Here is a 25,781-nt window from a genome sequence, read left to right on the forward strand (position 1 = left end):
AAACCATTTTCTACAGTGAAAAGTTCTTTTTTCTAATAGCAAAATTTTAAAATTCATGACTACAAGCTATAATTATTTTCAAGCTTTAACTTTCCATTTTATCCTAATAATTTATCCTTTTAAATACAAAAATAAATACAACAAATAACTCGACCCTGATTTTTATAACTTTTGCCATGCGAAGTTTCTTTTAAGAACATAAATGAATTTTTTTTAAATCATTTTTCATCCAACATTTAATCATAAAACTTATTTATATAATTAATTATGATATAATGTAAACATAATCAATTACTAAACTGACAATTTTTTTAAAGCTACTTCAAATATGATCACTCGTACTTCGTTCAGAACTTCCAGTCAAGTATTTGCTATAATTAAGTTCCAAAACAAATAACAGAATTCAAAAAAATTAAAATAAAGTCTGTTCTCATGTTTTTTCCATTTGAGTAAAAATAATAATTTGAATAAAATAATTGAGTAATGTAAAAAAGAAAATACGCTTTACAACAGCTTTCAATGATAAAATGGGGAGAGATGACCACGCTGGTCATTTTTCTTCACAGCTCAGCCCGCACCCCGATGTTTGAATTGAATATATATACAAATCGACAAAATTTGTGTATTCCTATCCTATAAAAAATTGGGGAAATGAATGATAGCAGTGCTGCCACCTGCTAGGCATTGAAACTCATTTTGCTTTTTACCCAGCAAGAACTACAGATATTATACACCGCTAGCCTCGTCACAATAATTCTGTCATTGGGCACTCTTGATTCCCTTCCCTCCAACTCTCCCAATCAATTATGGTGAATCACCAGCCAACATCACCAAATACTATCTTCTGGGGTCATGAGAAAAAATCTGCTACTGCTAGCCTTTGTGCTTCAGGATTCAGCGATAAGTGTCATCCTCGAATTTGTCAGGTGCAAATGGCTCCAAAGATCCCCATGTTCTTCCAACCTTAAGTTTGACATGCAAAGGAACTGCAGAAGCATAAATGTAAATCCTGAATAGGTGATATCACCATATAAGCAGAACTCTAATTTCTTGCCAACCTTCACTCCACCCCACCCCACCCCCTAAAAAAATAAAAAATAAAAATACAAACCAACAAGTGAGACTGCATTCTCCATGCTTGTCTGTAACAGTAGGGTAGCTTCTTTTATCACAGAAGGATCAACTTCCAGCACTAATTCATCGTGTACCTAGTTAACAGTCAGTAAAGTAAGTGAAACAAATAAACAAAGAATAAGAGAATATACGTCCTCGACAATTTACCTGTAACAGAATCCGGCAACGATCTTTAAGCATGTGGAACTTGGTTGCTACTGAAGAACTGGAATCCAGGCTATCCACTCCAGTGACAATTACAGAGTAAATTCTTATCATTGCAATCTTTATTATGTCGGCAGCAGATCCCTGGGAGAGGAGAAGAAAGAGAGGAAACAACACCAACATGAATACAGAATTGCTGACAAGATCTGAAGGAAACATCCTCAATCTGGAAGAGAAAGAAAATTATACTATACCTGACAAATGGAATTCACAGCTTGTCTCTGAGCTTTTGACTTTTCTGTACTGCTGCCAAATTTTATTTTTGACAAAAACCGTTTTCTTCCCTTGAGAGTCTCCACGTATCTGGATCATACATAAAGAAATGTAATCCACAATGCCCAAAAGTGACACAAGTTAAACAAGAATGCATATACGAAGTGCTAGAATAAGTCACCTATATCATCGACAAGCACAGTTTCCAACATCGTTTGATAGAGATCACAAACAAGAAACAAACTAAAGTACAAAAATAACAAGAGACTAAAATAATTTAAATCCTACCAAAAAAATTATATTCATAGAAAGAAAGACAAAACAAAGTGGCCCAAAATAACCAATTCCAAACAAGAGTTTTCAATGCTTAAATCATCTCAGTTATTGTATCACTGCTAAAGGGATATTTGAGATACGATTTGCAAAAGTGGAGCAATGTCTCCTCACCCTTTAGTACGACAAGATGCAACAGCGGCACGAAGCCAGGAAGCAACACCAGGAAAAGAGCTTTTGAAATTAGCAATCTTTTCAGCAGCTTCATCAGAAGTGCAATCCAGTTGTTCTGCAAGGCTATTGGCACCCATACCATAAAGAATGCCATACACCATCCTTTTGGTCTGATCTCTCTCCTGAGAACCCACAGAAACCTCAGGACACCCAATCCATTTTGCTGCCATCATTGTAAAGACATCACCACCAGGCTTACTGAGAAGTTCAATGAGTGAAGAGTCTTTAGAGAAGTGTGCCATCAACCTCAACTCTATCTGAGAATAATCTGCTGTCAACAGTAACCAATTATCCTGCAACCGCAATAAATTATGAGGATAGACCACAACTATACCAAATGTAACACACAAGACCAAAATGTTGCAAATAAAATTAAATAAGGAAAAAAAGGCCTAACCAAGGCTATGTTAGGGAGCAATGGATTATTAAAGGAAGAAAAGAAAGGGAAAGTTGTCTTCCTCTACTTATAAAGTTTTAAGAGGGAAGTTTTCTTCACCTTGCTAGGGAGTATGGGTGGAAAAGAATGAAAACAGAAGATTTACTTGTGAAGTTTAAATCAAGGGAGGTAAAGGAGGGATCTTTCCCTAGTTCAGAAGTTTAACACTGGAGGGAAATTCTTTTTTTCTTGTTTAACACACACATACGAATGGTATACTCAAAGTCAGTTCCTAAATTTTGTCAAAGTATAATATTTTTCTTAAAGCTCCCACAAAAGCAAAATCAAAGAAAAGTCAATTTTGGGTGTCTAAAAATGATTCTAGGAAACAAGCACCAACTTTCAATAGTGATTATGCAGTATGCGTACAATGTTACACCAATATTTTTTTTGTCTGACATTGAGAAAACTCTTTTAAAATAATAACAGCGAACAGAAGAATAAAAGAAACAAAAAGTAAAGTTAAAGGCCTGTTACCTGAGTAGGAACAAAGAAATCACGAGCATTAATTCTAAAATAACTCTCATCAGCATCACCTTCATCTTTATCCTCTTTCATTTTGATGTCTACTGTATGCTCAACACACTGCAGTACTCCACAAGACAGTACATAACATCAAATGTCATGGACAACTATTCAAAAAACTTGAGCTATTTGGTGAAGACTCGTGAATTGTTTTATATCATAATTCTGAAATGCCCCTCACACAAGAGCCCTCTGGGATTGAGGCGTGAACAATGCACAGGTCCACCTACCTTGTGCTGAACTGAATTTAAACTTTTTTTTTTATTAGAAAAATGAGGGCAACAAGGATCCAATTCTAGACCACTTGGTGATCTTAGATACCATGTCATAAATCAACAATCTCAAAAACTTAAGTTGTTAGGTGAAGAAACATGAATGATTTTATATTATATTTCAAATATTAAATAAGTAAGCTCAAAGAAAAAAAAAGAAAGAAAACATGTTAGTAGAAGAACCCAAACCTGAAGATTAGGTTCCTCCATTGAGAGCCGGCCAGTTGCAGTGGATGTCTGGAGCCAATGGCCATGTAATGTGTATTTCTGTGTGCTTATAGATAGCCTAGCCAGAGAACATATTGATCCTAGTGTAGAGTTCAACAGCTTTGCCACTGTTCGATGTTCTTTAATTACTGGAACAATGGGATGTTGATGCCTGAAATAATAATCAAAGTTTCTAGAACACAGTTTGCAAAAAAAAGAATACAAAGGGAAGTCCCTACATGTTGTGCACAAAATACAAATTAGTATACCTTAAAATTATAAAACTTTTAAAAATCACACAAGAAATTGTGCAATTTTTGTTGATATAATCAATAATGAAATGAATCATTAGACAATAAGGAAGGTTCATTGTAACATTACTAGAAAATATGAATATAATAATATAGTTGTCAATAGTGACATTAACTACCAGACAAACAAACATTTGCAATTTCAAGGCACCAATCCTTATGAATATCAATACGTTCCAGAAAATTGTACGCAACAATCATATTGTTACATTCAGTTAGCCGATTCATATTATATCATATTGTATGCAAGGCACCATTCCTTTCCACTAGCCAACTCAATCAATATCTGAGTTCAATGATCAATGTCTTGATTCACACCAAGAAAAACTTTGGTAGCTATTACAATATATGAAAATATCTTATCATTTCTTAGGGCCTGTTCATTTTAAACCAAGAATTATTTCTCCATACCATACACAATCTTAAATGTAAAATTAGTAGCTAAGACTAATTTGAGCACATATCTCAATTATGTTCAACAATTCAAAATCAATTCTATCAAAAATTACCTTCATCCAACTTTAAAACAAACAGACACTTAGATTATCCTTTAGAATTAGTTTCCCTATTCTCTTATGCCATGCTTTGTTTCCTGTTTAGTTAACATTTGATTAGTATAAATAAGAGCTAATTCTCGAAGTTTTATGAATATGTCATCACATGGCAATACATCACATCATATTAAGTTAATATCAATTTCATGGTATTTTGTCTATGTACTTTCTATTCTCTCCTCCTATACCTAAAACCCATTATTTCAACAGCAGCCGAACAGCATATTGAGGGAAGTTGAAGAGCTTTCCATAAATACCTTAATTTTCATCTGTCACTTGTGGCTGCAAGAAGAGTGCATCATTATCAAGAAGTAATCCTAAGATGCTTGCCTATATGAAATGGCCATTGGCCAGTGTGGGACTTATCTCAGAATCCATAAGCATACAATGTTCATCACTATTAAAAACTTTTTATGTGCTTCAAAATTGAGAGAAAAACAAAGCGACAGCAAAATCAGGATGGATCAATAATGTGGTCCATCTGAATGTATAAATGATACCCTCTTTTCATCCTTTTTATGGCTTCATCTCTCTACTTTCTTTGTGTTCCTATCAATTTCTAGTGTCAGAAGAATGGCCCTTATGAAGATGATAGTCATATTTGATGTTAACTTCACTAGTCTCTCTCAAGCTTTGCGTTAATTATGTCTGCACCATGTCTAGTTTAAAATTAGATTGAGCGTCCTTATTTTAATCTTTTACAAGAGGATCAATAATGTGGTCAGTGTTATTTATTTTTCTATTTATAATCTAAAGTGCCTACTAACAAAACAAAAAAGCAAAATAAAAAGTCATTATAAGATTCTTTTAATGTGGATTATGACCTACAAAACAAAAAGGAAAAGGAAACTTGCTTAATACCTCAGTGCATCCAAACAGTGCTTGTCAGTACTTGGATGTTGTTTTCCCTTATTTCGCCCACCAGGTATGGGAAGCTTCAAGTGTTCATACAACACCTTTGCAATATCTGCTGGCATATGTAATGAAAACGTCATCCCAGCCAATTTATAAGCTTCCTTCTCAAGATGTTTTAGCCTTTTCACCAACAATTTACGAGCCTGGATGCATCTCTCCAAATCAACACCAATTCCCCAAAGCTCCATGTCAGCAAGAATATTCACCTAACATGGAAGTGTTAAAAGTAGCATTAAATACTTCAAGCATTAACCTGTTAAGATCCCACATCAGCTAGGTCTAAGGGCAGAGTATCCATGATAACAACTTTTAACAATCCTCTCCCTGTGAGCTAGTTTAAGAGGATTATTTATCCCATTGTGTTCTTGGAATCTCGGTTCTAATATAACCATTTAATTTAGTTGTGCACATAAAATCATAAAGTAAACAAGCAGGTAACATGGTATAGCTAATAATAGTCTTCTTTCTGCTTGATTCCTTTTCCAAAACTTATCACTCTTTCATCCTTAATGTTTTATATTAGGCTAGGGTGACAATGTTGTGCACAAATTAAGTTGAAATATAGAAGTACAAGAACAACATAATATATAGAGAGAGAAAATGATTTTTTTTTCATCTCTGTATCATGCTCAAAATATTAACCCAAAATTGTTTTGTGCTCTATCAAATGTCTTCAGATTAACATACAACACACTTTCCAAATAAAAGCCCACATCAACCATTTTATTACATTTATTATTGGTTAATTTCATTTTTATCAAAGTTACGTGCAATACAGATATGATAAGTATTTATAGTTGTTGAGAGTTTGAAAATATTTTATTTTTAAGAAGTTAGGATAGAATCAGGTCTAAATCTGTCTTTGGTTCTGATTTGATCTTTCCCTTGTTTTCTCTTATTTAATTTATTTTGTAATCTATTTGGCAAGAGAATATCTCTAATTGGTTCTGCCTTTGCCTCTGCCTATTTATTCTCTGTAGTTCTGTGATTAAATAATGAAGAAAGAAATCATTCTATGCTCCTAAACTAGAGTAGTTTTATTAGTTTAGCAGTAAGGATCATCAAAATCAATGTGTCACCGGATATATAAAGTTTAAAATATAACATGATATCTAGATTCTTCACTAAAGGTAGACTACATCAAGGAAAGAACATTTTTCTACATAAAGATAATATGCAAATAAACAAATCATCTGTTAGGAAACAACTTTCCCAAAAGCTTTTGTTAGGTGAAGACTTACACATGATTTTATATCTAATATGATCCCTCATTGCAGAAGCTTTTGGGTTTGAATTATAGATAATGCACAGACCAACATACATTTTATAGAAACTCAACTTTTATTTGGTACATAGGGATAACAAGGATCAAATCCTAGGCCACTTGGCAATTGGTCATAGACACTAATACCATGTCAAGAACCAACTCTCCCAAAAGAACCACTTGGCACATGGTCATCCAGAGTAACACAATTTGAAGAACCAATTCTCCCAAAAGATTTAAATTGTCAAATGAAGGCTCATGAACGGTTTTATATCTAATATAATCTTTTAAAGTATTTCACACATGTTGCAGGTCTTAAAATTTTGAAAATAAAACACATAAGAGCAGACCAAGCTGTTGTAAGTGAATGTTGAAGATGTCTCCAGCACATATTGATGAGGGGGTCCTAAGTGAATCTTTCAAAATTAGATTTTAAATTTCTTTTCTCTTGATAAATGTTAAATATTACAACTTATATTTTACTTATAAACACGCATTTAAGCAAAAGTGGGTGTAAAATACTCATCAAACAATTCAGACATGATATGACTTCTTTTGAGTGTACCAAAGCATCACAGATTCTTACCAATGGGATTTCAATTCCCATAAGCACTTGAACAAGCTCCTCAGAAACAAGTAATTTCCAAAGAACAGAACATAATGCTCGTGTTTGAGCAACCCGACGGCAGCAACCATTGTGAGCAGCTCTTCGCATCTGATTCCTCCACCTGCCACTTTGATTGGCTGCTGCAGCATCCTCTGAGGATAACCTCTTCTTTACCTCCTATATTATCAACCATAATTTGTTAACAGTTGTACTACACTGTCAAATCATCACACTTTCAGCCAAACACGTGGACATGTCTGTACACTCACATAACATTACAACTATTTACATTACCTTATCCAGGTTTGGATTAGAGCTCCTCTCTTCATCAGGCCAAAGAATCCAAGCCACAATGCACATATCAATTGCATCTTTCACATGGATAGGGGGCAATAACACATAAGAATTGTCTACAATTTCAAGGTCCATATTTTTTCCAAGAGCATCCAAGCAACCAAATCTCTGAACTGGAAATGCAGGCTTGCTCAGAACCTGAATCTGAATCTTCAAATTCCAGGTGAACTTTCTGACATTTCTTTTTCCTATTATTTTACTAATTCTGATCCATCTATATCTAGCTATCTCCAAATCTTGCTTAGAATTAGAAGATGAAATTTTCTTCTTATAACTGCCTGCACTGAACGATAAACAGTCATCTTTTCTATTGTCAGACTCAGACAATAAAATATCTCTGGGAAGATTAACATAGTACACAGGAGAGTTTTCCCAACAGACAGCTATGCCATGTACTTCGAAAGGGGCAGCAGAGTGCAATTCCAACCGTTTGATGTAATGGATATCAAAGTAGAACTCTGGCATAGTGTCCCACAGATCCAAAAATGAATCAAGTCCACCAGGACTACTAACCACATTAATGGGACCTTTCTGGCTGGAATTACCAGCATTACCACTAGTCTGATTTCCATTCATATGTTGTTCCTCTGTACAATGAGCCTGGCACCCATCATGTTCCCCATATTTATCATTTGGTTTCTGTAACTGAACAGCAAGGGTGGTCACATCTGGATTATTGGTATTGTCAAAATTCCCATTGGCCTCATCCTTTGTAGATCCTGAAATTGGAACAGTAGACAAGCTACATGGCATCCCACTGCTAGATTTTCCTTCTACAGAAGCCAGAGCAATATTATCAGATGATTTTACTAAGTCCTCTCTTTCTTTTTCTAAAGCGAACTTATTTGAATTACCAATGTGATTTGCATCAACGAGACTATGACTAGTGTCAGCTGTGTCACTTCCAGAAGTACTTCCAGCTTCTTGCCTGATAGAATCATGAGAAGCAGTAGACAACATGGGAGGAGCAAACGGTGGGACACTGTATCCAAGTGACTTAAAGGCTGAGAAAGCAGCAATCCTTGCCTCCTCCGCTTTATCAAGAACAATCTTGCGAGCACCATTCTTTATCTTTTTTGCTACACCAAATTGTAAGCTCCTTTGTGCAGAACCTTCCAAAGAAATAAAAAATCAACAATGAATGAAAAATGTATAGTAGCTTCACAGACTTGAAATTAAAATTTAATGTAATAAATTTAAGCATTAAAATGTACATAAGGAAAAACTTGGACAGATTAAAAGTACAGGACATTGGCAATGGTCTTTCACTTGAAAATATCCTCAAGGAAACAGTGAGAAAAAATGTAGCATCAAAGATTTTAATCAAGTTATCAGCTTCATAGCATATATAATTTCTATGAATAATAAACAATAAAACCTCAACCTACATCAAAATGTCAAACTTAAACCAAAAGAAAAAGATTCGGGCAACCTAATCACCTTCTGTGGCCCATGATGAAGATTCAAAAAGTGTTTTTACTATTTCAGGAATGGATGCTTCAGCAATTGCAAGAGGTGTACGTAAACCAGCTTTATAGAGTGCTCTGGCTCGAGAACCCTGCAAATCATATGACAGAAACAGGGCATAAGATTACTAGTACAAGCCAATAACAATAAAACATAAGTCGTGAAGGTATCATGGAACTTGAGTTTGCTTACTTTGACATAGGGAATGGTGGTAAGCTCCACAATCTCTGCTCTAACTCCAAACGATACACGGTTTTGAAACTTAGCAACTAAGCCTTCAAGATCATGCCACCCAAGCCTCTCACAAAACACAGCAACCATAGATGCAAACCTTCCAGCATTCTCTTGCAAGCCCTGAACCATTCCTCTGGCAACTTTAAATGCTTCACAAACTTCACCCACAGGAGTTTCCTTCATAAAATCACATTTATCCATAAAAGGCTGTAAGCTCTCTAGTGAAATTCCAAGGACTAGACAGAAAGGAAAAAAGAGAGATGAAGGTGGATCATTAAAGAATAAAAATAATTTACTGATGAGACTACTTGCTGACTGATCTTGTACCCCCTACTTATACAAATAAGTTAGGCCTAGTGATGGTGTAGTGCACTCAATAGTCACCACTAGCCCAGCTCAATTACACTGCCAACAGACACCAAAGTAGTCTAGCATAAGATGTCCTTATACTTCAATACAACATCAAAACTGAAGTACTAAACTTATATCATGTTGTAGATGTTGAATACTAGAGCTAATTATGTGCTAGGAGCCTTGTCATGTTAGTAGTTCTTCAAGTCTTCAACTGCTAGGATTACAAAAGCACTTCAACTAGACTATGAATATAATAGGAGAATTTGGAATATAAGTTATAAAACATCTATCATAATTACAAGAAGCATGTAACGAAATCCATGTGTTTGAATTACACAGCAGAGGCTCTATAACACACTAAGTCATAATTAGAAGAATCTCAAAATATTATAATATCTGAATTACTGTAACTACAAAAGATTATGAGCCTATTTACGTCCCCCCCCCCCCCCCCCCAAAAAAAACCCTCACAGTACTATTTATAAGGACCTTTCAGCCAAATCAGGCAGATTAAAAAAATTGGTTATAATTAGTTAATGTATTAGTTTTAGAAAAAATATAAGAAAAAAATAATAAATGCTTCTAAAACTTTGTAAAGAATCTTGTCTTAAAAACCATCAAAAGTTTCTAGAAGGGGTCTTATAAATAGGACCAGAAGGCATACATTATTTACATATGCTCCAACAAGATATAATATTATTGAGAGTCAATCTCTTTTCCACTTGCTTCTCTCTTTTCTGCCAAATTCAAATAATTGTAACACTAATAAACGCAAATAACAAAAGAACACAACTTCAAAACATAATTGATACATAAATTACTGCTGCTAATGGGCTTAAAACAATGGCTTGCAACTGCAATCAAACATAAAGCAAACACTCTGGAAAGGCAACATAATAAGAAGCTAGCTAGATTGATGCACAGCTAGAAGAGCAGGGTGAAAAGGCAGAAAAGCAGAGGAAATATCAACTCTGCTGAAAGATACAAAGCAGGAATGCAAAAGCAATGCAGCAAAAAAACACACCAGGAAAGTGACATATTTCCCTGGCAATAACTGTATACAAGACCTGAAGTGAAGATCAAACATCTTCAAAATATCTATTTGGAAAGTGGAAACCTCAAACAGAATCAATAACTTCAAAATTGAGATCGAGAGACCCTAAGGAAAATGGAAACACATGTGAATTATAAAACACAAAGCCTGCTCAAAAACAGATCTATTAAAGGTGGCCAAACTAATTCACACCATCAGCTTGGATATCTCAACTCAGAAGTAAATGGCTATGTCTCAGAGCTCAAATGAAGCCAGCTGCATGTGGAGACATTTTTACCAACAGTTATTCCACTTACAACCTAATCAGCAACTTTTGGACATGATGACAAATTTCTTTTCAAAATGGCAACCAGAAGAGAGTTAAACATAGTTGGCCATCAAGAGAGGGATTCTTCCCCATCATATAACAATATTAGTCTAGCCTTTGATAACGAAGATACAAGAATATGACAGACCATCAAAATTTGAGGTTTCTGGTGCCAAAAGCTTTGCCAAGTATGTGGTAAAAAAATGAATAGATTGCTGGACCATTCTAGAAAATTGCAACCAAGACACTAGCTGCAATTTCAGAGAGCAGTTACTGAAAATTAAGGGGAAAAGGGGAAATTGGTTCTGGGATTGGAGCATTCGAAATTCTAGATAGTGGATCTATATACAGAGTAAAAATAAAAATACAATTAAGTTCCATTTGCTGAGAAAACTCTGCATAGTGGAGCCAGATACAGGTTACAAAGGATCAAATGGCTCTGATTTCATATTGAAGTGTTATGGAATAAATGGAAAGGGAAAAGTATAAGAGACTCGAAATCCATATAATTATGATAGAAATTGTTGTCCTAATACCATTATTTACGAAGACTAATTAGGTCATGCAATAGTGTAATCCAACTAGTACAACTGCAGCTTAATAACACTCACCTTGTACTAACTAGTAAGACAACACAAACTAACTTTTTTCTTTTTCATGAAAGAAGAAATTAATCAAGAAGGTGAAGATAGTTATAATGAAACCGCAGGATGAGAAATCCTTCTTAGCATAAATGGAAAACACAAACATCAAATAAAACAGGAAACATCAATGGAGCATAGTTGTCCAATCGCTCAGCATATCTGTTGGGGAATCTCTTGTAAAAAGACCATGTGCTTTATATCCAATAGAAGCAAAATGCTTATCCCAAAGCACCTGATGTGCATGTGCCAAAGAAACTTCCTAAAATACGTGAGCTATGCTCCAACCATATGCACCAAATTGTAGCATAGATTGCCTATTTGCCACTAAAATTTTACTATTTCTAACAAAACCGTTATGGTAATCACTAAAAATAGACCAACAGAAGGCTTAACATTCATCAAAAAGTTCACACAAAGAATATATGTAACAAAGGCTACTCAAATATAATAATAAAACAAAAGAAAAGGAAAAAAAAAAAACTAACTAGAAGCCAATAGGTGATCACAATAAGAGGTCAACAATAAAAGCAAGCAGTAGTAGAGAAAATTCTGAATTTATGGTTAAAAAATAATTTGAAACACCCTATGGATAACACACTAAATATGTGAGCACTAAAAAAATTAAGGAAAACAAAAGGAAGTTGGAGAATTGAAAGATGAAAAAATGTAACTAAATTCCCTTCATTTTCTACAAGACATAAGTTTAGAGGGCCCACCTAGCAGTATATGAGGCAACATGTTAAGGCAGTGTCCTTTACATGTCCCATTCTTTCGTCTCTAGTGATATTCTTTTATTTAAAAAATCTTTTAGTAGAATTATTAGAGTCCATGCAATAGAGAAAAGCACCTGAACCAAAAGTGACAAAATGAGAGCAACATAGAATCTTCTACAGACACGCAGTGTTTGATCATCAGAGTTAACTGTTGCATTGGAAATCCCAAGTTGATTTCTTTGTTGATTGTGCAACGATCTTGTATTATCTCTTGACTTGTTTGAAGCACGTATTGGTGCGCCATGTGCCATACGCATCAAGAATGGTTCTGTCACACCTACTCGATTACCAACCGACTGCAAGCATATGAAGATTATTAATATTTACAAATATGCTTAGATCTTGTAGTAGAAAAATATCTTTCCCTTTATATATTATGGATTATGTTTCTAATATAACTGTATTTCTTCCAGCAAAAATTAATGACATATCATGTATACTATGCAACATAAGATAGGTGGTAGTAAATATCTAATGAACTCCAAGAAGGTTTAATGACATCTCTTGCCAAAAGGAAAGGGTAAATTCTGATTAACATAAACCAACCTGGTCAAGAGGAGACAATTTCACAAAATGTTCGTAGTACAATTCCCAATCAGGCTCAACATCAACATTGATTGGTGTCACCAAATAAACTAAATGCAAGTCAGATGCAAGTACAAATCCTTCCCTTGCCCTTGAAAGATCAGCTAGCACAACCTGAGAAATCAAGTAGATAACATGACTATATACTACTTGAAATTACCTACCCAATTTTAAACCCACCTACGGACAATCAAAACTAAACAAACAGGAAAAGCCAGACTGAGATAAAATCAAAGCAAATTAAGGGGAAAAAAGGGCAATGGCAGTGAATCAAAGTAGAAAGAGAAACATTTACAAGTGATTCTTCAGGACAGAGAGAACTTCCAAAAGCTGCACGCCCAAGAGGTGTGGTACTGTAGAGTTTAGTGTCTTCATTCCATTCAAGAAATTTTCTTTTGCACAACCATCGAAGGGATTCTTGCGCAGATTTCACCACATCTAGAAATGGCTTTGTTGAATTCAAAAGAGTACATCTAACATACCGGTGAATATCACTAGCACTTTGAACTATTCCTCCAGCCACTACTTCTAAGATTGCATGAGTCATTCCATTCATATCTTCTGCTAAACAGGAATTTAATGGAGGACAGCTTTCATTAAGAAGTCCCGTAACTTTTTTTATCTCTTCTGGTTTGCAGATAAGTATCTGTGTCAGTCAAAAGAACACACAACTCAGACCTAATTAATTAAAATTTAAACAACAAAGCAGTCAATGTCACATAGATATTCCCAAACAATTTATGTATCTATGTAAAAAAGAAAAATGAGAGTGGAAAAAATAAGTCAAACATAAAAGGGATTATAAAAAAGAGTAGTATACATGCTTACGCTTAGAAACACCCCACATCAATCAGCATATGAAAGAACCATGTACACACTACACCATATAATAGTTTAAACTCAAAAGCATGATAGAAAAAGCCATACACTTTCTCCTTTTGTATCAATCCCAGTTCGACCAGCACGACCAGCCATCTGTTTGTACCTTGTCCCATCTATAAAATTGCAACCAATTCTAGGTTGGCGGAAAATTACCCTCCTAGCTGGCAGATTTACCCCAGCTGCTAAGGTTGATGTAGCAGTTAAGACACGTAAAAGGCCTTTCCGATAACAGGTTTCAACAATCTCTCGTTCCTCAACCTATGAAACAGCAAAAATGACTTAGGCCTTGAAGGTAGGTTAAATAAACATAGTATTTTCATTAGCTATATAAATTGATGATCAAATATGAACTTCTACCCCAAAAGAAAAGTTTGTAATAATAGTATTAGACAAAGCAATGACACCAGAAATAAAGGAAATGGCAGGTTACCGTAAGGCCAGCATGGTGAAAAGCAACACCAGAAGGAAGAGTTTCCTCTAATATGGGATCCAACCCAGCAGGGCACTTTCTCAAGGCGTTAATAGCAGAAGTAATATCAGCAAACTCACAATCATTATCATTAGCATCAACAGTAAAGCTTTTAAGGAACTTTGCAACATGCCTTGCAGTTGATTCACAACCCTTCCGGCTAGAGCAAAATATTAACACTGATTGTCCCTCTTGAACAACCTGGAAAGCATATCAGTTGTTCATAATTATTTAGCTCTCAGTATTACAAGGTGTAGAAATCTAGAGCACCTACCTCATCGCATAATTCAACAACATGATCTGGATCTTTACTACCAAGGTTAGCTGCTTTTGAGATTGTTCTAGAGAGCTCCATATTCTTGTTATAAATGGAATTACCAACTTTTATATATTCTTCTAGAGGAACTGGCCGGAACTCTGTCTGGTATAATGCTGCCTTAATGCAAATTTGGGACAAACAGATTTATAAGATATAACATCAGAAAAGAAAGTATTTATAAAAATGTGGCAATGTGAAATATGCCGGCAATAAATAGTCATCAATTTGGAACTAAAAACCAAGAGATAATATTCAAAAGAGAACATCAGATATTGGAAGAAGTAAATGAATTTACAATATACAAAACATGGCATCGTCTATTTCCAGCCATCCTTGACATTTCTGACCACTGACCATGACTTACATATCTCTGCTCCTCCTTTCATAGCTTAGTCTTTGTTTACACTTCACATCTTGCAATTGTCTATCGTTTTTTGTATGTGCAAAGAAGGTTATTAGAGGCACCAATGAGGAGGATGGAATGGATAACATAGTTTTTAGCTCTATGAAAAGGGGTAGAGGAAGGTTAAAAAGAACTTGGAAGTGTTAATCAGGAAATCCATTATAATTCTTTCCTAATATATGTTGTATCAATGGAAGCAGCCAATTACTTTCATATATTTAGAATCAATTTGTCAGCCCACTAACCAGCCTATAAATTAGGAATTAGAATTAATTTGTAATCATTAGCTGTAAATGAAACTCTGCCTATGGCCCCATAGCCAGTCTCGAACCCGGGTAAAAGAGGAGAGTTGTGTTAAGCCTTTGGCAACTAATGTCAAACTTTTCAAAACCTTTTATGTGGATTATACACAACGATATTGTGATACAGCTAGGTTGTTACCCAAAAATAACGCACTGTATGGCTTGAGTACAATGTCAAATGAGATAGAGTTGCTGCATTGGTGCCAGAATGTGGTGTTAAATGAGTAACAATCCTCATATTTAGCTGGACAAATTTGGGTAAAGAAGTTTATCCAATAACACGTGTTTAGGTTTGGTTAATGGAATATTGGTACTTCGACAGGAAAATCATTGGAAGTGTTGGACGCTATGATTTGTAGAAATATTAACATCATGTGTCTTCAAGAAACAAAATGAGTTGGAAATAAGGCTAAGAAGTTTGATACTACAGGTTTTAAACTTTGGTACAGAAGAAAAGTTAAGGAAAAGAACAGAGTAGACATAATTGTGGATAATACTTAGAAAAAGAACTTAATAGAGATCAAAAGCATTGGAAATAGGATCATGTCCTTGAAGTTATTGGTTGCAAAGATACTATTAATATCATCAATGTTTATGCTCCACAAGTTGACTTGGAAGACATTTGAAAGCAAAGTTTTGGGAGGATTTAGAACGGTCGATTAAGACATTCTACAAACTGAAAATTTTCATAGGTAGAGACTTTAATGGACATGTTGGTTGTGAACCAAGACACTTTGCAAAGGCTCATGATGGTTTTAGTTTTGGAGAGTTAAATGAAGGACAATTTATCCTTAATTTCTCAATGTCCTATGACTTTAAGATTATGAACACATGTTTTAAGAAAGTAGAACATCTTATCACTTTTAAGAGAGGAGTTTCAAGGTAGCAAATCAATTTTTTCCTAGTGAGAATCTAAACAAAGGAATTTGCAAGGATTATAAAGTAATTCCATGAAAGAGCCTTACTACACAACATAGGATCTTGGTTCTTGATGTTCCCTTTAAAACTAGTAAACAAAGAATTCAACAAATTAGTATTCTAAGAATTAAGTAGTGACTAGTTAGAGGGTGAGAAACAGTTGAACTTTCCGAAGAACTTAGTAGAAGAGGGTAGTTTGGTAACACAAGGTAGTGCTAACATCATTTGGAACAATATGGCTACAAAGGTCAAGAAAAATTGGCAAGAAAATTTTAGATGAATCTAGAAGTTTTAGATTAAAAGACAAAGAATTATGGTGGTGGAATGAAAGTGTGCAAGAGAAGATTAGAGAGAAGAGGATGTATATTAAAACTTTGCATAAAATTGGGCAAAGTATCAAAAGGTAAGAAATGAGACAAGAAAAATAGCCAGTAAAACACGTTTTAAGGCTTTTGAAAAGTTTTATCAAGATCTTTCGACAACGTATGGTGAAAGGAATATTTATAAACTTGCCAAAAGTAGAGAAAGATAATCTAGAGATTTGGAACAAATTAGATGTATTAAGGATGAAAAAGAAAAAAATTTGGTTTTAGATCAAGACATCAAAGATAAATAGAAGAAATACTTCTATAAATATTTTAATTTAAGACAAGAAGCAAATGGAAATTTAACAAGATTAAAAGTGAAAAGAAATAATTTAAATTTAGCATATCATAGAATTTGAGTTGGAAAAGTAAATAAAGTTCTCAAGAGGATGGAGAATAGTAAAGCGATTGGCCCAATAATATCCCTATAGAAGTTTGGAAAAATAAAGTCTTGGGGAGGGGGAAGGGTTGGCGGTGGGGTAGTGGGAAAAGGGAAGAAGAAAGAGAAGAGACTTTTGTGCAAATATTTAAAATGTGATCAGAAATTTATTTACAAATATTAATTTTAAATAATAAAATACTATAAAATTAAATAACATAATATGTCACAAGAAGTACTGAGTTGGCTTTCCATCAATCAATTCATTATTCAGTAAAAAGAAATTAATATTAGAGACTAAATCATAACTTATGAATACTTTAAGAACTAAATCTTAACAAAAAAATTTATAAGAACTTATCGCAAAATATGTTATATTTATAGAGACCAATCACATATTTAAGCTTAAATAATATCTCTAAATATTTGATTTTTTATTTGACCAAATTAATTGGCATCAAATGATCCATGCAGTCAGTCAACTTCACTTAATAGGATAATTTTTTTGCTTTCTTTGTTGTCATAATTCTACAAAATAGTGAAGAAATTAATAAAGATATTACACACAGAATACAAGGCAAGTGGTAAAAATAAAGAAAGGTATTAGAAGTTATTTGTGACTATAAAGTACCTATTTAACTTTTAAAAAAAAAATTGTATTGTACAGTTATACAACTAATGATCTTTTATGGTAATAAATGTTGAGCTTTAAAAAATAATACCAAAAAAGTAAAAATTACAAAACTGAAAATGTTAAAATGTATAAGTGATAATATAAAAAAAATAGGACAAAAAATCATTGTATACAATAAAATATTAGAATAGTACCTATTGAGATTTTTGAAAAATCATTTAAGGTATTTCGAAAACATGCAAAGAAAGTCATTGGAATCACCAATGAAGAATAAATGGCATGACTTTTAGTCCGATGAAGATGAGCAGAAGACCTAAAAGAACTTTGTAGAAAAGAAAAATGTAAGCAACATGCTTTTATTTATTGATTAATTTAAAAAAACAAAAATTATGTAAGTCTCACTCCTATTTTATTATTTCTCTCTCATGTTTTTTCTGTTCTTAATATATCTTTTGCTAATAACTAGGAGTATGTTAAACAGTGTGTATGAGAATATGTTCTATTGTAGAAAATTATTAAAAAATATCTCATGATAAATAACATTGGAATATTTTATTTTTCATCAAAATAGCATTATGGGGTCCATGTAGCTAACCTCATCTAATATAATAAGATTTTGTTGTTGTTGTTGTGTGTATCTATTCATTTGAATTTCATCCTACTTTACAAGTCAAAGTTCTTTTTCTCTATTTAGTTCATTTTTCTTCCTTTGGACATCACATGTCTGTTTTTCTTCATTCTTACATCATAATTCGCATTCTCCTAATTTTAATCTGATATTTTTTTTCTATGATTTTCACCATAATCTCTCATTTTAACTCCATTCATATGTTTTTATCGCTCCTATATTAATGGTGATTATGTGTGTAGATTTGATTTATGATTTATTATGAATTTCTTTCTTTAAAGAATCTTTTATTTTTGGATATTTATATGTGTAGTATAAATTATTTAGTATTTATTTGATTCAACTTATTTTGAAAGAAATATTCTTAGTTTTGTTATCTTCCTAAGAGCACTTTAGAAAAAATAAGTGACTATTTTTCTAATTTTCAAGTGTTTCCAAACATGCACTTAGTTCGTATTTTAGTGTTTGCAACAGTCATTCAATTATTAATTATACTGCTACAGCATTTTTGAAGCTAGCCACTATCCTGATTGATAACCATGCAACTTCTGAGTACATCACTTTCCCATATCTTCTCATTCTCTACCATCTATAAACCTAAGTAAATCCCTTGTCATTGAAATTGGTTTTCTAGTAACCAACAAGTGGTTGGTTCGGGTGGTACATGGATGACTTCCCTTGAGCAAATTCAAGGATCATGTATGGAAAAAATAACTCCACTTGGAAAGCTAGCTCCACTATACTACGGATATTGTGGCTGAACAGGGTTGATTCGTCTGGAGAATACCTATGATGAATTGATCATTGAACAAAACAATGGCTTTTCTAGTAAAAATTATGAAGTACAAGATGGATAGTTCAACTAGGATTTCCAAAAGCTGATATTCTGCTATGTCTGGTTAATGTTCATTTGCATTTAGAGTTTTTTAAATGAAAGGTGCAATTCAGAGTACTAAACATGCATTATGCAACTAAAATACCAAACTTTTGGTGGATTTAGGTCTTTTAAAGGATAAATACCAACATTAAGTAGAAATTATTCAGATTAAGTTTTGGCAGATTGAAGTAATTATACTACCAAAAGTCACAACAAAACTAGACAGTAGGTTAAGAGGAAGCTCAAAAACTGTTGTATGTGCATAAGTGATGATGTGCTTGTAATTATGCTTACTTGAAGCCAGTCAGCAACTGCTGCCACATTTGGCATAGTTGCACTCATTCCAACAATTTGCAGACCTTGTGCAGGATCAGCCTTATCACTGCTTCCACCTGAACTTTCTCCATCACTTGATTTTGAAATACCCTCCCCTGCTGCATAACGAAGCTTGGTCAACATAAGTTCTAGAAGATAGCCCCTACTTGCATCACCAACCTGTTAAGAGATTTAGACAATAATAAACCATGAAAACAATCCAAGTGTGCCATTCGCTGTTCAGCTTTCATAATAGTCCAACATAAAAATACAGGAGAAAGCACTGTGTAACAGAATTCATGACAAATAACTATAGAAGTAATAATTGATGATACCATATGCAGTTCATCAATCACAATAATTCCCATTTCTGACAGACGACCCTCTTCCAATAATCTATTAATTAACGAGTTTGCCTTCTCTATTGTGCAGACAGCTACAGAAGTATCTTTAGGAAGTGTTCCACCACCTTGGTTTCCATAATAACTACGAACATGTTTACCAAGTGGTTCAAGAAGACGTTCAATGTGTTCTGCCTACATGGATCAAACGGAAAATAAAAAGTAAGAATATTATGTAAATTCAAAATTTTGAAGTATTTCAACGCCAAATCCCTTAAACAACATCAACAAGAACACAGCCCAAAATGTAATGTTTAAATTTTGACAAGGGGATGTAAAAAGAGCACCTTTTCTGCACAAATTGATACATATGGTAGAACAAGTAGAGCCATTTTTCCAGTTGTTAGCACCCTCCGCAGCATTAAAATCTCAGCAACAAAACTCTTACCAGCACTGTGGCAACATGAAAAATATTTAATACATGCCTTTCTCAAATAGAAGACAGACAGGTAGCACAAGGACATAAAGAAAGAACAGCAAGTGAAATAAAATGACAAAGGAAAAGAAAAAGTGGCTGGAGAATCACAACAAGAAGTGCTAAACACAATGAACAGCTTGCAGCAGAATGCCAAAGAAACAGCATAAAAAATTCAGCAATATAAGACAAAATAAAATCATTAATGGATTCAATAAGATGAGAGGTTTGGTACAAGAAAAGAAGTGTGAAATTAAACAATGAAGCTCTACACTAATTTATTAATGGTCATTGCCAAAACTGAGACTGGGGCATTCTCTCTAAATGAAATCTTTACTGAGGAAAACAAACTTCATCATGCACAAGTCCACCTTTGATGAGAAAAGACAACCCTAACTAAAACCATCCCCTCCCTAAATTTGTATCCCACCTCACGTAATTCTTTAACCTTGATATAAATGAATAGGACAAAAATATAACATATGGTATACAATAGTTGCCATAACAAAAGAGAATACCTCGTAGAAGCACAATAAACAAGATTTCTTCTCTGTAGGACACCATTCACCCGAAGGCAGTCAACCTAAAAGTGGAAAAAAAAAATTAAAACCCCTATTAAACTTATGTCAGAAACTATGAGATTTTAAAATAAATCATTTTAAAAAACCTTCTCAGTTATCACTAATGTTATACTCCACGGCTAAGGTGCAACAAGAAGAATTCCAGACCAAAAAAGGATATAATAAAATTGAGGACCAATTCAACAAAAAAGCCACAAGTTTTGAAAATAAAAAAAGAAATTAAACTAAATTAGTAGGAAGAAAAAGTAGCAGCCATGATTAACAAAAGAATTTAGTCAGTCATATAGACAGAACATAGTAAAACCCTATAATGATTAAATGACAAAAGAAGCATCTTCAGAACAAATGTCACTGCACCTGCCAATTGTAAAGCTTTGAGATTCCTTTCTTTCTATATATGCTGCATATTTCAGGTGGAAGCCAGCTATTTAGGTCTAGATGATCATTAAGCGATACCCTACTTGAAGGAGTACTACCTTCTTCAGATGTATGAGCACTAATCACTGTTCTGACCTCATGCTGGGGTGAATTAGATGTCAAACTAACATTACCCTGACTCACTCTTTTGCCTAATTCATCTACCAAAGTCTTCTCTTGCACTTCGTTCATCTTTTCATATGTATGACCTGCTATAGAACAAGATTCATACTGTTTACCAGCATAAGTAACATTGATCGGATCAACAACATGACAATTTTGTATATTATTTTCGACCAAATTATTGTCCTCAAGCGAAAAATCAAAATGCTTAACCGGAAGGCTGGATGCTTCTTTCACAGAATCTTTTGTATGCATCCCAACTAACCCTAAAGAAGTACCCATGTCCCTGTTCCAGATTCTGGTTTTACTTTGATCCAATATTTTTCTTGGCTTGCCATCACGGTTTTGTAAATTGCATGAGTTCTTCACCTCAAGTTCATCTTCCACCACATTACTTTCTTCTACAACATTAGAATCATCATTAGCTACAGGAACAGACAAACCATCAGCAAGTTGAATCGCTTCATTCCAAAATGCTTCTCCAGGCGAAAACATCGAACTGCCACGTGTTGACTTTGGAGTCTCCTTAACACATGCTTTAACAATCAAAGATCCCGGCGTATAGCACTCAGCCATGTTCATAGAAGATTTAGGAGTATTACTGCATTTTCGGAAGCTTGCCTCCGGGGCAATAGCATCACCACCACAAGAAACCTGCCACTCAGAAGCCAAAGCATCAAAATAACAAAACATACACCAAAAATTGAAGTAAGAACCTAGCTACAAAGTCCAAACCAGTACCATTTCAGGCTTAACCTTCGTAGAAGAGCCAACAACATATGGCAAAGTATTACCAACAACACCAGACTTGACATCCTCAGGGATCTTTTCACTCGACGATCCCTTTCCACCATCAAAACATGGCTCACCAGCAGTCTCATCGCGCTTCGTCAGTACACAACTGTTTTCCTCTACCGAAGTCACAGAACCATGTCTCACGCAGTCATCCATTTTCATCTCAGGTGAATCCATGCTACGGTGCAATTCACTGTATCACCATAATTCCAAAATTAAATAAACAAAACAGAATAAAGTTCCAAATCACACATCTCATTGATATTCAAAAGAGATACAACTTTTCCAAACAGACAGAGTAAAAGTACCCGCAATACAGAGACAAAAAATCCACTTTAAACCGTTTCAGCTCCGAGTTCCCCACACCCTTTCCAAACTCGCTGCAACTGTTTTCCTTGACATGATCCTCAACCAGCTCGTTAATTTCATTGCCAAGGGAACCATCACCATCAATCTGTGATGCTAAATTTCTCTTAACCGAATCGAGCCGAGCCGAATGAGCGGTGGCGACAGCATTCGACACCCCGGCGTCGCCGTCGCGGCCACCACAACAATCCTGCGACGTGACCAAGTAACTCTCCAAAGTGCCTTTGGCACTCGGAGACAAATCAACCACATTCCTTGCACCCTTTTCGGATCTCCCAGCTTTAGAAAGAGGTGAAACGGCTTTCCTTTTCTTCGAAGCATAAAACTGCACGCACAATGACACAAAGTGAGGAAATCGTAGGTCAATTAAGCAACGATAATCAAGAACTGTTACATTAAATTATTGATTTCGATTCTATGTTGTGAAGCGAATTTGGAGGAGCGTGGGAAGGAAATGTGAGAGGGAAAGACGTCGTATAGGGTTGCGGAAGTGAACCTGATTGATGCGGTTGCGAGGGGAATCAGAAGCCATGGTGTGCACTGTGCAGAGTGAAGAAGGTGTGGCACTACCCGCGAGAATCATGCCAACGACGTCGTAGAATGATTGGAAGCCTCCATGAGGAGCGCCGACTTGAAAAAGAGTGGACGAACCGCCGAAGTGGTGTATGCTATTGAAGTGGCGCTGAAACTGACTGCAAATTGAAATTGAAATTGGAATTTCCGGGAATACACGTGTTTGGTTACCAGATAATCCTATTTCCATTTTTTTTGTTCCACGTTTGAATTTTTACGTTTCGTTAAAAAAAAAAAATGTCATATTGGGCTTCAGCCCCTTTGTTAAAAAAAATAAATCATATTATGATTTCAAGTCTGTACAATAATTTAGATAAAAAAAATTTAATAGTATATTTAAAAGTATAATAATATGGAAGTTTAATAATAATTAAAAATAATTTAAATACCTTCAATTGATTTTATTATTTCATAAATCATTGTTGAAAATCAAATAATTTATTAATTTAGTTTAGTTTAATATAAATTTCAAATTTTACATAAAAAATAAGAAAATATGTGAGGATTAAAACTAAAAAACAATATATAACTATTTTATATATTCTAATATCATAAATTATGTTAACTCAATTTTAAATGTATTAATTTGATCTAACTTTATTTTTTATTTTAAATTTATTCTCTAACTTAATTCTTTAAATTCTTTAATTTTTATATTTATTTTAAGTTAGTTCTTTAATTATTACACTTAAAAGTGTGATTAGATAATTATTTACTTAAGTATTTATTTATTGAGTTATTTTCAAAACAATAATTTATGTTTAATAATAAAATTTATTGAAATAAGTTAAAAAAATGATTTATTTTGATAAGTTATACAAATAAATATATTGACATAATTGAAAATAGTTGAGATTCATAAATTTTTTATATAAACTTTTTTAAATAGGTTTGTTGAAATTATATTATAAATTAAATTATTTATTAATAATTGATAAAATTGAATGAAAAGAGTCTCTAAACATAGTTAAAATAAATATATAAAACATTTGAATATTAGTGAAAATAAAATATTATAGTAAAGATTAGTGCCATTTTAATCAAATCTCAATTTGAACATTATTTTTTTATGATTATTAAAATTGATTAAAAAGTTGTCCTACCGTTGAGTTACAAGTAATGTATCAAATAGTTGAATGATTTCATTGAATAAAATAAGAGATTGAATAAGGTCATTATTCTTTAAAATTCATTTTGTTTTAATAATGATTAATTAATTTATTTTATTTGTATTTATTTTTAACTTATAATATTTATTTTAAAAAATAGTTTAAATGATATTTTAGTCTTTATATTATATTTCTTTTTCTAAGTTAGTTACTATATGTAAAAAAATTGTATATTAATAATTATACATACATCTATTTTTTTTTCATCTCTATTATTACATTTAGTTAAAACGATGTTCACTAACAATGATCTCACATGTCGTATAAGTGCAATATGTTAAGTTATTATTAATAAGGAGACAACTCAATTGTCATGACAACATTATTGTAAAAAAAATCATAAATTAGATTGTGGTCACTTGTTTTCATCATTTTCACTACAACAAAGCAAGAAATGGAGCTAATTGTAACAAGCATTTCTACCTCGAGCAAGAGGAATGAAGTGTCATTATGTGATTGTGGAAGTTAGGTGAAGCTTTACACATCTTGAACTCCTCAAAATCCAAATAAAAGGCTTTGTAGGTGATGACAATCACAATCTGTGTTGACAAATTAAACTATTTTAAATTAAATTTCACATAATTAAAAATAAAATTATTAAGGCAAAAAAATAGGAATTGAAACAAGAAGAAAAATTAATATATGTGGAAATATGATAGAGATCGAGAATGCCTCCACAATCGCAAGATTGATAAGAAGAAACGATCGCCACAAAAGTCTTGACTTCTTGATATAATCAAAGAAAATTGGCTTACTCAAGTGTTTACAATAACTTATATATGTCTAATGCTTGTAAACCAATACTAACACAAATTCTAATGGGCTTCTTGAACTAACAAGCCTAAATTCAAATAAACTAAATAAAATAACAAGATTTTATCCTAAATAAAAACTCAAAATAAATAATGACTAATATTAAAATAAATAAATTAAACATAATATTAAATCTTAATAAAACTCATAGTGTCCAAATTCTCTAAGCATATATTATTGACCATCTTGAGCTTCTCTAAGTCCAAATTAAGCTATCTTTTAAATAGGATAACAACTATCTTTTCTAAGTTTCTATTTATTCTCTTTGTCTTTACTCTTGTCATTAGTTCTTACAGTCTTTCCAATACCTTTGAGTCTTTGTCTTTAATGGGTATTTTTTATTCTCATCAGTAAGTGTTTGATTTTTAGAGTAAGTTATAATTTTAATTTGTCATTTTATTTTGCTATGGTTTTATCATCTTGTTCTGCTATGATTTTTTTATAACTTGTTTTATTTTGTTCATGTAGGAGGAATGGAGTTGCAATTTTTCTCAATGGATGGATGAACCATTTCTAATCATGTAATGGAAACAATTAATAAATAACAACATAATTTATAGAAATAAGAAAATCATTATACAAGTTGTACTGGATAAGGCACTACTCAGTCCTACTAATAGAAAAAGGAAACCGAATACCCCTTCGACCTAAATAGCCGAATACCCTCTCGGTCAGGTTAAAAGGTAATCAACTCAATTAAGGGTAATAATTAGACC

At 33.4% G+C, this 25,781-nt stretch overlaps 1 protein-coding gene across 1 annotated transcript; it reads right to left on the minus strand.

Annotated features, from left to right (window-relative positions):
* Positions 1 to 537: 537 nt before the first annotated feature.
* On the minus strand, positions 538 to 23,089 carry LOC113846661 (helicase and polymerase-containing protein TEBICHI). The gene is given in 28 exon segments (XM_027475157.1): positions 538 to 1,047; positions 1,050 to 1,208; positions 1,282 to 1,422; positions 1,533 to 1,641; positions 1,999 to 2,351; positions 2,972 to 3,079; positions 3,481 to 3,670; positions 5,225 to 5,484; positions 7,129 to 7,326; positions 7,444 to 8,615; positions 8,944 to 9,061; positions 9,163 to 9,381; positions 12,411 to 12,632; positions 12,817 to 13,035; positions 13,217 to 13,567; positions 13,849 to 14,061; positions 14,234 to 14,473; positions 14,547 to 14,717; positions 14,719 to 14,750; positions 18,079 to 18,091; positions 19,392 to 19,592; positions 19,748 to 19,948; positions 20,101 to 20,206; positions 20,747 to 20,811; positions 21,167 to 22,003; positions 22,106 to 22,337; positions 22,453 to 22,835; positions 23,007 to 23,089. Coding segments are annotated over 28 exon segments (6,702 nt in total). The 5' UTR covers positions 23,043 to 23,089; the 3' UTR covers positions 538 to 894.
* Positions 23,090 to 25,781: the final 2,692 nt, after the last annotated feature.

This window comes from Abrus precatorius, unplaced genomic scaffold, assembly GCF_003935025.1.
Source record: "Abrus precatorius isolate BTA unplaced genomic scaffold, Abrus_2018 Scaffold8, whole genome shotgun sequence".
Lineage (NCBI taxonomy): Eukaryota > Viridiplantae > Streptophyta > Magnoliopsida > Fabales > Fabaceae > Abrus > Abrus precatorius.